This window comes from Silene latifolia, chromosome 1, assembly GCF_048544455.1.
Source record: "Silene latifolia isolate original U9 population chromosome 1, ASM4854445v1, whole genome shotgun sequence".
NCBI lineage: Eukaryota > Viridiplantae > Streptophyta > Magnoliopsida > Caryophyllales > Caryophyllaceae > Silene > Silene latifolia.
The window spans coordinates 7,935,672-7,948,537 of record NC_133526.1 but is presented as its reverse complement, the minus strand read 5'-3'; the positions used below and the strand labels follow the sequence as shown (position 1 = coordinate 7,948,537).

General features: G+C 35.4%; 1 protein-coding gene across 2 annotated transcripts; it reads right to left on the bottom strand.

The window, feature by feature from the left end:
• Nucleotides 1-216: 216 nt before the first annotated feature.
• LOC141596092 (uncharacterized) lies at nt 217-9,063 on the bottom strand. Of its 2 annotated transcripts, none has more exons than XM_074416121.1 (13): nt 8,844-9,063; nt 7,314-7,488; nt 7,133-7,225; nt 6,907-7,012; nt 6,693-6,797; nt 6,524-6,597; nt 6,264-6,417; nt 5,526-5,601; nt 3,793-3,984; nt 1,412-1,529; nt 864-1,082; nt 697-775; nt 217-420 (listed from the first exon to the last, which is right to left on the bottom strand). In XM_074416121.1, exons 1-12 carry the CDS (start codon nt 8,906-8,908, stop codon nt 728-730), a joined length of 1,425 nt encoding a protein of 474 aa, XP_074272222.1. In that variant the 5' UTR covers nt 8,909-9,063; the 3' UTR covers nt 217-420; nt 697-727. The 2 variants fall into 2 exon arrangements, with proteins under 2 accessions (XP_074272222.1, XP_074272232.1); XM_074416131.1 differs by having other exon boundaries at nt 5,526-5,598.
• Nucleotides 9,064-12,866: the final 3,803 nt, after the last annotated feature.

The window sequence follows — 12,866 nt, the reverse complement described above, 5'->3', positions numbered from 1 at the left end:
TTTGATATGGACGTCCCGATCTTATCAATTGATGTCCTCATCGGCTGATGTTCGGAAGGGAAGGTCCATGGAATGTGGTAAAGGCCTAACGCCAATGGTTAAGACTTAAAAGAGTTATGTATGGATGGATCGATTGAGTCGATGGATTAAGAGTTGTTATTTTGGTTCGGGCAATAACCAACACCATGTATAGTGGTTGAGAAAAAAACAGATTGCTGAAGTCCAACCCTTAGCTCTTAATATAGTCATGTAACAATTAGTTGCATCACAAGTTACTTACACAATATTAGAGTGCATCAAGCTTTACTGCATAGTTACAACTTACAAGGCTGGACAAACTGAGACTACTACCTAAAACACAAGCTTGATGGTTGGGATACTTCATAAAGTGAGATCTTCGAGAAGCAAAAACTGAATCACCTGCAACAGTGAAAAAACAAATTCAATCACAAAATAAGGGGACACTTTTGAAACAGTAGACCTCGGGTTAAAATATTCTTCATATTACTCAAAACACGAAGCCAAGGGTGCCCAAAAGCGGGCTTATGTACCAAACTCCATATGCACGTAAAAGGCGGCAGGTGCCAGGCCCTCCCCAATGAGCAATTATCTGCCTCCAAGTGCAATAGTCAAGGCGACTAGGGTATACATATCAACACTGACAAACCCAGATAACGGGGAAGTATGAAACATTACCAATTATGGACACCACCATACTACAACACTATTACTCGCTGCTCGTGTTTTGCAGAAGATACGAAGCCCTATTACGGATCTGCACAAAAAGAGACTGACAACATTACTTCTAACGTCTAACAACAATAATGGAGAAACCCCACACCTCTCTATTCTCAGTCACCCACCTCTTGTGCACAAGGCCTGAAATCAGTGTTGCAAATTTGGCTAGAACACTTCCTGATAATCCCATTCCACATTTCTTTGATAACAGGTCCAAATTCATCCGAAAACAGAAGCCAGTTTTCAATAAGGACGAAGTAAATATATATCTTTGACAGGTTGCAGTCCTTGTCTTTCAAATTTTTAGAGAGCATAAACTTTAAGATATCCTTTGCATCACTTAACTGCAAGTAAACAGTAGTAATCTGTAATACTCCGTATATAACATCCCACTAATTACATAAATGAAAGAAAAACTGGTGAGAATGCATCTTTAAATTGCAGAGATTATAGAGACGGCCAACATATGACAAATAATGATGCATTTTCTTTTATTTTGCTTGTATACAGGACCCAAGTCATGACAACCAGCAACTTACAAAGGGCTTGTTTAAAGACGTGTACATACCATCAACATTAATCTGAAAATTAAGACTTCAAATGTGACTTTGACATTATGGAATGAGACAAGGACATTTAGGGTTTTGACGAGGCATAGAACTATAAAATCTACCTCAGTGAAACAATGTCTGAGCATTTCAGAAGCTAGAGCACTTCTTAGTTGCTTGCTACGAGTATCTACTCCTGAAATACATTCCACTGCTCTCAAGCAATTCAAGTCACAGGGTACTCTGCAGTTAATGAAAATAAAACAAGATTACATTATCCTTATCACGACATAAACAGGACATATCCAATGTGACATTAAGCTAAAATTAGTCACCCGGATTTGGGATGGGATTTAAACAGATCACTGATCGCATAAAATGAGCCCCAATAGTTGATAGTTCATTAACCACAAATAACGATCCCCAGTAAAATATTAAAGTGCTCCACTTTGACATAAGAAGGGCAGAAGGCATCCTTACTAATAAAAGTATATTAATAACTATAAGCAAAAATAAATGGATATTGAATGTCATTAGGAGCTCAAAATATTCAGAAACTGCTCAAACAAATTCAAGGTTTCATACACTTCAGGAGAAGTCTCATGGGGACCGTGGTCGAAACATTACAGCATTTTAAAGAGCTGCAAAACGTCTTGCTGCTCACAGACAAAAACCAGATAAGGAAATGTGAATAAGGGGCTGCAATGGCAGAAGCTACTACGTAGCCGATAGGGATAAAAAGTCCAGTACAGCACTAAAACAAATTTCAAGAAAGGGAATAAGAAGCACGAATTATGTTTATTTCAATTTGGTACTTTGAAGTTTGAGCGAATTCCACTTTGTCGTGTCTGTCATGGTAACGATGTCGCGCTATCATACTTGACTTGGCCATCGAAACTCAGATAAGTTATCGCTGCAATAGTTAACAGTAAAAGCTTTTGTACATATTTTATCGTCTATTGTCTTATTTGTCTAATTCATATTGAGTTACGATTAAATCTGTTTAAACTAATTAACTTCACCAGTATGGCAATATTACACAATTTTCTAGTGCTCTTGTAAAAGTTTGGCCAGTTCAAGATATAACTTGGCACAGACGGTTTACGGGCCCGTGGGCCGTAAATCTCGCGATATCTCCGTATCGACAACCTTAGTAAAACGATACATCTGAGGCAATACAACATTTCTAGGACGATATTTTAAACCACGCCAAAAGTTTTCAACAGCTACACTTTAGTGGCCGGTTTGGATATTTTCCACTTTGGTGATCTCAATTTTAAATTCTCTCAATCGGTATGAAGGTATAACATAGTCAAATTTCATGTAATTTAATGACATTTTCAACATAATAAACTCAATACTAATCACTTGAGTAAATATTAAAGTGAAATTTCATGCAACTTTGCAAAAAGAGAGTTTATTTTGAAAGAGATTTCTTACGATTTTTGTTGATATTAGCCTATAAATCACCAAAGTGAGAAATAGCTCAAACGTCGAAATACCCAAGTGTAATAAATGAAACCTCAGTGCACCAAAGTGACAATAATCCAGAAGGTAGACATTTCAGAATAAGAAATCTAACAGGAAAAAAAAAAAGATTCAGGAGCAGCAAAAGAAAGAAACAACTATCCAAATATTACTTTCCCAATTATAATATAGCTATTAAAAAAAGATTTGAAGGTGGTTTTAATATGTCTACCATTATCTAAGAAAAAAAAAAACTATTATATTATTTACCCTTCTCTTCTCCCCCTTGTCCTTAATGTTCACTTACTTGCATGTTAGCCACTGTAAAAAAAGGCTACTATTGTCGAACAAAATTTTACATTTTCATTTGAAAAATCAATGCGCGTGTGCACCTTGTGCCTGGTGCCTTGGGTGCCCTTGCCTTAGTGAGCCTACGCCTTCTCAAACTAAGATATTAACCCATGTGCGAGTCCAAGTAACATAGTACAGAACACAACCTGTAAAAGTATATTATTCAACTAAAAGTTCATTTTGATCCCCAATCTTCCTCACATGCATCTTTCTTTTCCATTGATCTATCCCTTACAAATGAATAGAACAGTCACAAACGGTAACAAAACTATACATGATCATATAACTTGGGTAATACGGATGAAGTTCAAAGCTCTAGCTTCAAGAACCACTTAAGAGTTAAGACTTAAGACTAGTCCCATATAAAAGGTTTCTTCATGAAATCCTTGGTTTCCTTTTCCTTAGACTAACATACGCTTAGCAATTAGTCAGTTGCATAAGACGTATGTACTACAAGCGGCTATTGAACTTCTACGTCAGGATCTTAAAGAGAAAATAGAGATGCTTAAAAATCAAGTTAATCTACTCAACGAAGCTTACATCATATTTTACAAAATATCATCCGAGAAACAATGTAAAAATATTATAAAATTTGAAAGCAATATATGTGCTGAATATAGCCTTTGAAGTTATGTGGAACTCGAAGTGCAGTAAAAAATACAAGCCCAAGCAACAAGAGCCAAATTACCTCTCTGTAATATTTTTTGTGACTTTCTCACAGCTGCTACACCATTCTTTTTCCTCGAAATAGTTGACAGCTAGAAGCAAGGAATCATGCAATTCTGAAGTGAGACCCAATAGATTTCTATCTAAGAAAAGGCAAACAGTTGTTGCAACCAATTCTTGGGCTTCTAATGTCGAAAATATCAAATAACTAGACCTGCAAACAGAAAACTTGAACTCGTAACTAGCCATTAAAACATAGGCTTCCACAGTACTTACACAATCATAGGAATACAGGACACGTATATGAGGTTTAACAAGCTATGGTGAATGGTAACATACAGATATACTCAAAGTTCACTCATCCAAACATTGGTCCAGAAATACCATTCTTCTCCAGTAAAATAAATCACGCTGTTCAATAGAAGATTCAATCATGAACTCAACCAACTGCATGTAGCATCATCATAACCAATACCCTACTATCCCAAACAGGCTCCTGCGCAAAGTGAGGTGATGGGCGGGATTCAAACATACACCAATTATCCTGTACTTTCACGAAAGGCTTTTACCTATTGACCATTGACCAAAAATTTGAACTACATGCAAAAAGAAAAGGCTGAAACCTCTTGTAATTATCTTGTATAGGCATTGAATTCAGATAAATTCAGGGTACCAATTTGTATATGGGAAATCAATCCTCTTGAAATTCTCACTATTTTATGAGATTCATATCCAAATTTATCAGATTTCAGAGAACATTATCCTCGCTTGATTGCCAGTTACATAAGGAAAGCATGTAGCAAATATTGCACAGATCATTACAAAGCATTAAGAAGGCTGCCAACTCATGATAGAGGTTCCTATACAATTTCAGTATTTCACTCTGACCCTTGAAAAAAGTGAAAACGGCTCTTGTACAGGAGCGTAGGACCACCTAAAGCAGAAAAACATCATTTACTACTACCTTTATCTCATTTATATTGTTCCCATTCCACTCTGGTGTTCAGATATCAACTTTGACGGTCAATTTCTCAAAACTCATGTCGATATACAATGTAAAATTTGTTCAGCTTGATTCATCAAAAGTGCTAATTTTATATCACCGATTTTAAAAAATTGTAGAAATTGTATATTTTGAGAAAATACTGGTCAAATTTGACACAATTTGACACGAAAGTCAAATGAAGACAGTATAAATCAAATGGAAAGAGCGTTGTTCAAGTCAGTTTAAGAATGTTCTTTCTCTCTGCATTAACAATGAAAATCTTCCCTAGTCGGGCATCTCCTATACGATACACATTACAAACCTAATGCACCATCCTAGCATGCTTGATCTTCCCTATTGAGCTTAGTCGGGTTTTTTACCTATTTCCTTATTTGGACATATATTCTCCATGATGGACAGATAAACCCATACACACAATTCCCCTAAAACCTTAGTCTCACCCCTTACAATCTCCCAGTACTACCCACAACTTCACCTTTGCCACGCCTAGCCTTAACCCACCCACAACCGTCGCTGCTGCCATTGCTGTCAACACTCCCCTTCATAACCGGCACCCTTGAAACTACCCCCGCCCCCCACCACAACAGAGGGAGAGAGTATAAATTGCAAGACAAAACACTTCCAAAATTTTATGCACCTTACTCGACAACAAGCACCAGCAAATTTGATTCACGCTCTAATATTAGCTGGTGGGGAGGAAGTATAAAATTGCAAGGCAAAACACTTCCAAATTTTATGCATTTACAAACCTTACTCGACAGCAAGCACTAGCAAATTTAATCCATGCTCTAATATTAGCTGGTGGTCCTTTGAGATGTGGACCTGCTAAAACAACAAAAGCCTTTGAGAAGTCCAGCAAAATAGATTAGCAAACAAAAAATAATCAATATAAGTAGATTGTCAATGACAATTTACGATTTTCGACTCCTACGAATTCGACACTTCTCCTTGTGGCTAGTGAATGTATACGGGAAGCCTAGCATGACAAAAGTAAATGAAGAGCATGGTATATAAAGCACATAACAATGTTTGACGATTTCAAGCTAAGGTTTCATACATGTTTCTAATTCACCACTTTCAACAATCTCACTGTTTTATGCAAGTAAGCAGCTTTGTGGACACTTTGGCTTTCCCATCTAAAGGACCCGGGTCCCGGGCTATCAGCCTATCACCCTAGCAGATTTTGGAGTTGCCAAACAGATAAATGAAGTCAACTACAAATAAAATTTTTTTCCACGTCTTAAAGTTAAGAATGAAAGGAGCTAATGCGATGTCCATATTGTGGGTTTACACCAGCTTCCATACAAATGATGCCATAATTAAATTAACTCTTTGGTTCCGTTCTACCTTTAGATAAAGCTATATATACAACTAATGAGTTATCACACAGTATCACAGCTTTAAGCAAATGAGTAAAGCAAAAAAAATTCCATTGAATATATATTCTGCCAGAAGGGGGGGAAAAGAGATGGAAAACAGTTACTCACTGCTTTTTGATGATTCTTGCTCACTTTTTTCTGATGACTGAACATCAGGTGAAATATTAGATGGAGAATACAATTGAAACCCAAAGCTTTCAAGAGCTCTCTGTAGTTCCATAAAGCCGGGAAACCATTCAATCTTAATCATGGGTTTGATAGCCTAAAAGAAGAAGACATTGAGTAGAACATGTTAAAACAGCAGGTGCCAGCAAAATCAATTTGAAAAGCACATAATCAGTATGTGAGGAACTAGTTATCTAGCTGACCTTATCACACACAAGAACATCACACCAGAAGTCACATGCTGAAGTCATCAGTGATTCCTCTGACGAGTATAATACTGGATAAAACGAAAGAAACGTAAAAAGAGTGATTAGACTGCATTACTTGCTGCAGTAGTACAAGAGACAGTGTAGAATGCAGTTGTGTACTGACACAAATTAAGAGTCCATTTGGCTATTGATTCTTCAAGATAACCATGATGTATAATCAACTTCGAAAGCCACCCATTCAGCAACAGCCCTCTTAGGAAAGTCGCCCCTTTAAAATACATAAAAAGTACCTATCAATACTTAGCTTCCTAATGCAGAATAAAATGAAAACAAATTATAAAGCAGATTATTAAGAAATTGAAAGTTGCAGCACGTACCAGTCCGTGGGGCCGGTTCTAACAGAGCACTAACTTCATCATTCAGAGAATTTTTTGATATCAAGGAACTTCCAAGATCAGTGACCAAACAGGGCGACGAAGTTTTCTGTTATATTAAGAAAGTTATCTTACACACTGATATAAAATCATGCTTTACCGCAATAACTTGTAAAGAATAAGATATTACGAAAAAAAAAAAAAAAAAAAAAAAAAAAAAAAAAAAAACCTGCTCTCCAAATACTTCAAGTCCCCAACTTAAACTGACATCTTTTTGGTGATGTTCAATTAACTCAATCTCTTGTCCATCAACTTCTTTCATCTGCATAAACAACAGCCACCATAATTACATATGCCGGTGACACGATGAGAAGAAACTTATAAATCCAAATGAGAAAATTCCATTATACCGTTTGCTGAAAGTCATGAAATGTTTTAGTTAATTGAGTTTCGGTCTTAACAGCATCATCATCGTCCGAATCCCAATTTTTTAAAGTCTTTCCAGTCTTTAATTGTTTCCTCTTACTTTGTTCTTGATCCTTCTTGTAATCTTTAAAAAGGTCGTCCAAGCCTATAACGTTTTTCCTGAAATTTAAAACGCACAGAAACTGAAGTAAATTGTCTTGCCTTTGAACATTATGAAAGTACATCAGGGGACAAAAGAAACAGCTACACAGCAGGCCAACCACATAAACAAATTAATCGACAAACCTGCAACCCCTCCCCCCAAACCTTACGTGTATTAAGGACACAAATTGTAATGTATCACAGAAAATACGGCTAACAACAAGCTGCAACCCAACACCAAGGTCAGATTTGACCTAGCTACAAGCCATCCTAAGCCTAAAGAAATGCAAAATTCATCCTGAAAGACTAAACAATGCATATACTATACACCATTTAAGGAACCTTTAGAGACTAAACAACAAAGTTCGCATAAATTCACCAGCATCCAAATATATACTCGTGTTGTGTATTCTCAAACTTTTACATATTTGTTCCCTTCATTTATCTTTCCTCTTTACATCTATTCTGATCCCCTCGTAAGATTTTCTCAAGATATTTTTACGTTTCTACTTTACACTTTGGTTTCAAATTCTTCTCTTTATTAATTCCCTTTCTTTCACTCACTTTCCTTTGTTCAATTTCTTCAACTTCTTCAGACAGTTTTCTAGTTTCATCTTTTCAATATATAATTGTTCACGAGTGTCGATCCAAAATCATTTTGGGACATAGGTTTTGTTGTTGACAAAATCAGAGCACCTAAGTGTGGATACTCATTCAAAAGGTTTATTACCCAAGAAACCCATACAATTATGCCAAGGTACCCATAGCCTACAAATACAGTAACACGATAGTACAAATGACTTCCCAAACGTATTGCACATCAACATTTCAAAATGAATGCCAATATTGAAAACCTTACTAGGACTATTTAAATTAAAGGTTGAAGCTTTAACAAGAATACATCAGCATAAATCAAAACCCTAGAGCCTAAGCCCTGAGACACTGCTAGAACAACAACCGAAAGGGAATTTTGCGCGGTTATACGAGTCAAATGACAGAAATAGTTTACTTCCCAAAATTGAATATCTTAGATTCTTAAAGCACCTATGTAAACTTAGAGTTAGATAATCCATCAAATACAACCGGAATCTAGTGTAACACACAGGAGGGAAATATAATCCATCAAATACAACCGGAATCTTCGGCATTCAGCATTCGGAACAAAATTAAATATCTTATGAGGGAGCAACTAACTAAAAGTGTAAAATGCAGTATGAATTCAGAACCCTAGTGTGAAAAAACGTAAAAAAGTAAAAAAAAATTGATTGAAAGTAACAATTTTGAGAGAAACGAATAATAAAGAGCAGAATTAAATCAAAACCCTAGAATAGAAAATAAAAATGATGAAAGAAAAAAGGGAAGGAAGAGTAAACCGTTTCTTGGAGGTAATAGGAGGGATTGGATCGTCGAAGTCGAAATCAGTAAGCATGTCCGCCATTTTTATCCCTTCAATTAGCAGCTTGCTTCCTCTCTCAGGCCAAACTTGCGGAGGCGCCAAGGGTAAACTGGTGGTAAGGGTAGATGAATCAAAGCGCCAAAATGATGTGTGTTATAGAAGCTTTATCTAATTCAATTTCTGATACGATGATTTGTGTTTCACCTTACATTTTCACAAATTCTCATTATAGACGGGCATATCCGTCTATAATAAGAGATGGGTCGGATCCCTCTCACAAAGAGGCAAGTGGGAGGGCAAGTGGAAAACCAAGTGGGTTACCATTTGGCCTCCCACTTGCCTCTTTGTGAGAGGGATTCGACCCGTCTTTTATTATAGACGGATATCCCCGTCTATAATGAGACTTGCTGTTACATTTTAAAGTGTTTTTGGACTTAAAAATATTTTTGTGCCAAATATATCATAAATTTAAAAGTTAATATTAGATTTTCAAAAACTTAAATATGAAATATCCTGTTTTTACCCAATCCCCTATTTACTAAATGAATAGGCGAAACTCCCATTTTTCCCGCCTAAAAGATATTTCCTAGAATAGTGCGTGATATTTTTACCATATACTATAAGTGTAGACATGATAAGTTATAAATGGACATAATCTTTTGTATTTAAATATTTATATCATTTAATATTTCACATCCTGCACAAATTTATCTCCGATTTTTTTAGGATAAGAATGAATAGGGAAAACTCCCATTTTTCCCGCCTAAAAGATATTTCCTAGAATAGTGCGTGATATTTTTACCATATACTATAAGTGTAGACATGATAAGTTATAAATGAACATAATCTTTTGTATTTAAATATTTATATCATTTAATATTTCACATCCTGCACAAATTTATCTCCGATTTTTTTAGGATAAGGAAATTGTTTTTTTTAAATAACTTAATGATAAAAATTTATTGACTTTTTATGATAAGAAGTTGCGGCTAAAAAATATGGTATTAGTAAATATTTGTTAAAAATTCTTCGACTTTTTATGATAAAAATTTGCAGCTAAAAAATATGTTATTAGTAAATATTTTTAAATTAACATCATTAATTTATCGGTAAAAAAACAAAAAAAAATACTCATTTTATTACTTGATCTAAATTTTTATTTATTTCTCCAATCAAAATACATTAAAGAGAAACATGAAAAATAAGTGAATTGTCGATTTAAATTCTATAAATAATACAATATGAAGTAAAACTCTATAAATATCGTGAATATTGCACGGGGTCTATATTAGTAACTCTATAAATACCGCGCATTTATTGCGCGAGATCTAAACTAGTAAAAGCATCAATTTGATGTTTTGTTTCTTGAAAACTACTTTTGAAACATTGAAAAACTAAGTTTAAAAAATAAAAACTCATTTTAAGCAAATTAGACCAAACATTTATTTACAAGCGAAAAGCGGTGTTCTAGGTAACAACGAAACAGATACGAACATGGACACGGTCACACAGATATGTGAATGCGAACATTGGATTAGGGGTGTGTATTGTTCGGTCCGGATTGTAAAATTGGATCGGATTCGACCAGAAGACCAAAATTGATTAATTTATAGAAAATTATTTGTAAATGTTGCTTAAATATGATTTATTTTATCGTTTTTAAACTTTAATAACATATATTTCTTCGTTTTTGTAGGTATAACGAGAGTTATAACAATGTCTACTATCATTAGTAATTTGCTTCATAGAGTTAATGTAAGTAGACAATTAAGGCGAGTTGTGACCATGAAGACAGTTATAACAATGTCTACTATCATTATCCAACTTATTGAAGACACATGACCATGTCCTACTAAGCAGTCAAGCTTGGACAACCAAACGCAACCAAATGCAATCGCCAATGTTTTGGCCCGATTAACCATGGGTCACAAGGCCACCTCCCACTACGGAGGATCTCGAGAAAAGAGTGAGGAGGGAGCCCAGCACCTAAGTGGAGAAACGAAGCTGGTATAGGGTAAAATCAATCTAGTCCCAAATAGTTGGAAACTGTAATAAAACTAATTGAGACTTTACCGGGCATAAACCCTGCAACACATGTCCCTCCTCCTCTTCCTCCACCTAGGAGCGATAGGCTTACTCCGAGTAGGGTTACCCTCGAAGGTTGTCGAGGCTTAGGATCGAGGCAACATAGAAAACTATAAAGTTTCTTTCTATAAGAAAACATTATCAAGATTCGTTTTTTTAGCGCACAAGCGCTTGATGATTGGCCCATGTATTATTGTATTTCAAATTCACAATACCATTGCACAAATATTTTTCCTGTTTGACAGCTAGACATAGAATAACCTACAACAATGCTCGCTGAGCAAGGGAGTGAGCTATTCTATTGACTCCCCTAGGACAATAACTAAGAGAGCAACAGTGAAAATAACCTAATTCTGATTTAAAAAAATATATATATATTTTTCCTGTTTCATACGTACAAGAAGTAATTTTTTTTTTTTTTCCGATGCTCATGAGGGGCAAAGCCCCTAGGATTAATTATTTGCTACAATACGAGAAGTGGTAACTCCGAAAACATCATCCCTAAGAATAGAACAAAGATTATCGAAAGGAGAGTCTAAGTAAGTAGGAAAAGTACTATATTCTATCCCTCGATTAGCAAGCATATCGGCTGCTTTATTTCCTTCTCTGTAGATGTGCTCCAACTTGACGGACCATGAAGAGTCATTCATTAGATCCTTGCATCGCTTCACAATAAACTTTAAACTGTTGCTAACCAATTGATCCCCGTTAATAATCTCCACACACGGTGAATTGTCCATATGGACTAATAGCTTTGGGATGAGTAGCTCCTTGGCTCGTTCCAACCCAGCTAAAAGAGCTAGCAGCTCCGCCTTCATAGATGAGCAATTCCCACAAGACAAGAAGTATGCCGAGATAAAATTACCAGTCGGATCCCTAAATATTCCACCCCCACCAGTTGGACCCGGGTTTCCTCTAGCAGCACCATCCGTGTTAAGTAACACCCATATGTGTGGTGGCGGAGACCAACGAATAAAAATTTCAACATGGCGAGATCAAGGTATAGGGATTAGAAAATCGAATTTGTCGAAAGCCTTTTTAGTGACTTCGAATTGTTGATATAAGAAAATATGGGGATGGACCGGGTTTTCATCCTCACGGCCGAAGACAATATTATTACGCCATCGCCAAATCCACCAGCAAGTGACTGTAAAATAAATGGGCCAATCAGAAATACTAACCTCAACGTCGTTGCTGGCATTTCGAAGGAGACAAGAAGTAAAATTTTTAGAGTGTAAATATTAATATACGTTTTTTGTACATCTCGTTGACAAAAAATACATATACAAAGTTGCATATTAAGTTAATAATATCATATTTTAGCCGTAGTATTTTATACTCCATATCAAAAATGTTCCATGGAGTAGCAAAAATCCACAACAACAAAAAAATCAAATTAGGATAACACAAACGAGATAAAAGAGAATATATATCTCACTCCAATTTTTCTCTAAATATGTTCTTTTTATTATATATAAATAAAATAAAAATTTAATATAATATTTCATCACTACTATTTATAGTACCTCTATCTTTTATCGAAAGTAAAAACTGATAAACTAGGATAACATAAATGAGACAACGAAGATATCCTATCCTATCCTAATTATAGTACCCCTATCTTTTATCGAAAGTTAAAACTGATAAAATTTAATGGTATGATGATATAAAAACTAAAATCCTAGTGGATTAACCCCATAACCAGTCTGTCATACACTTCTACAGTTCTACCCCATCTCTAACTACACTAAGTCTCATTTGTGACGGATATACAAGCTTATGACACGTTAAGTACCCACTTATATGTATAAATAAGACAAAAATTAAAGAGCCTAAAAACTCAAGGAGTCATAACTGACTTATCTAGCCATGTAAATTTTGTTTAACCCGTTACAAGCTTATTAGATTGTGACGG

Coding starts and splice junctions, on each gene's coding strand:
- LOC141596092 (XM_074416121.1), bottom strand. CDS start 8,908: ATGGCGGACATGCTTACTGATTTCGACTTCGACGATCCAATCCCTCCT. Junction 6,418..6,523: donor ATGTTCTTGTGTGTGATAAG/GTCAGCTAGATA, acceptor TTCTTCTTTTAG/GCTATCAAACCCATGATTAA. Junction 1,083..1,411: donor TCAGACATTGTTTCACTGAG/GTAGATTTTATA, acceptor GTTTACTTGCAG/TTAAGTGATGCAAAGGATAT.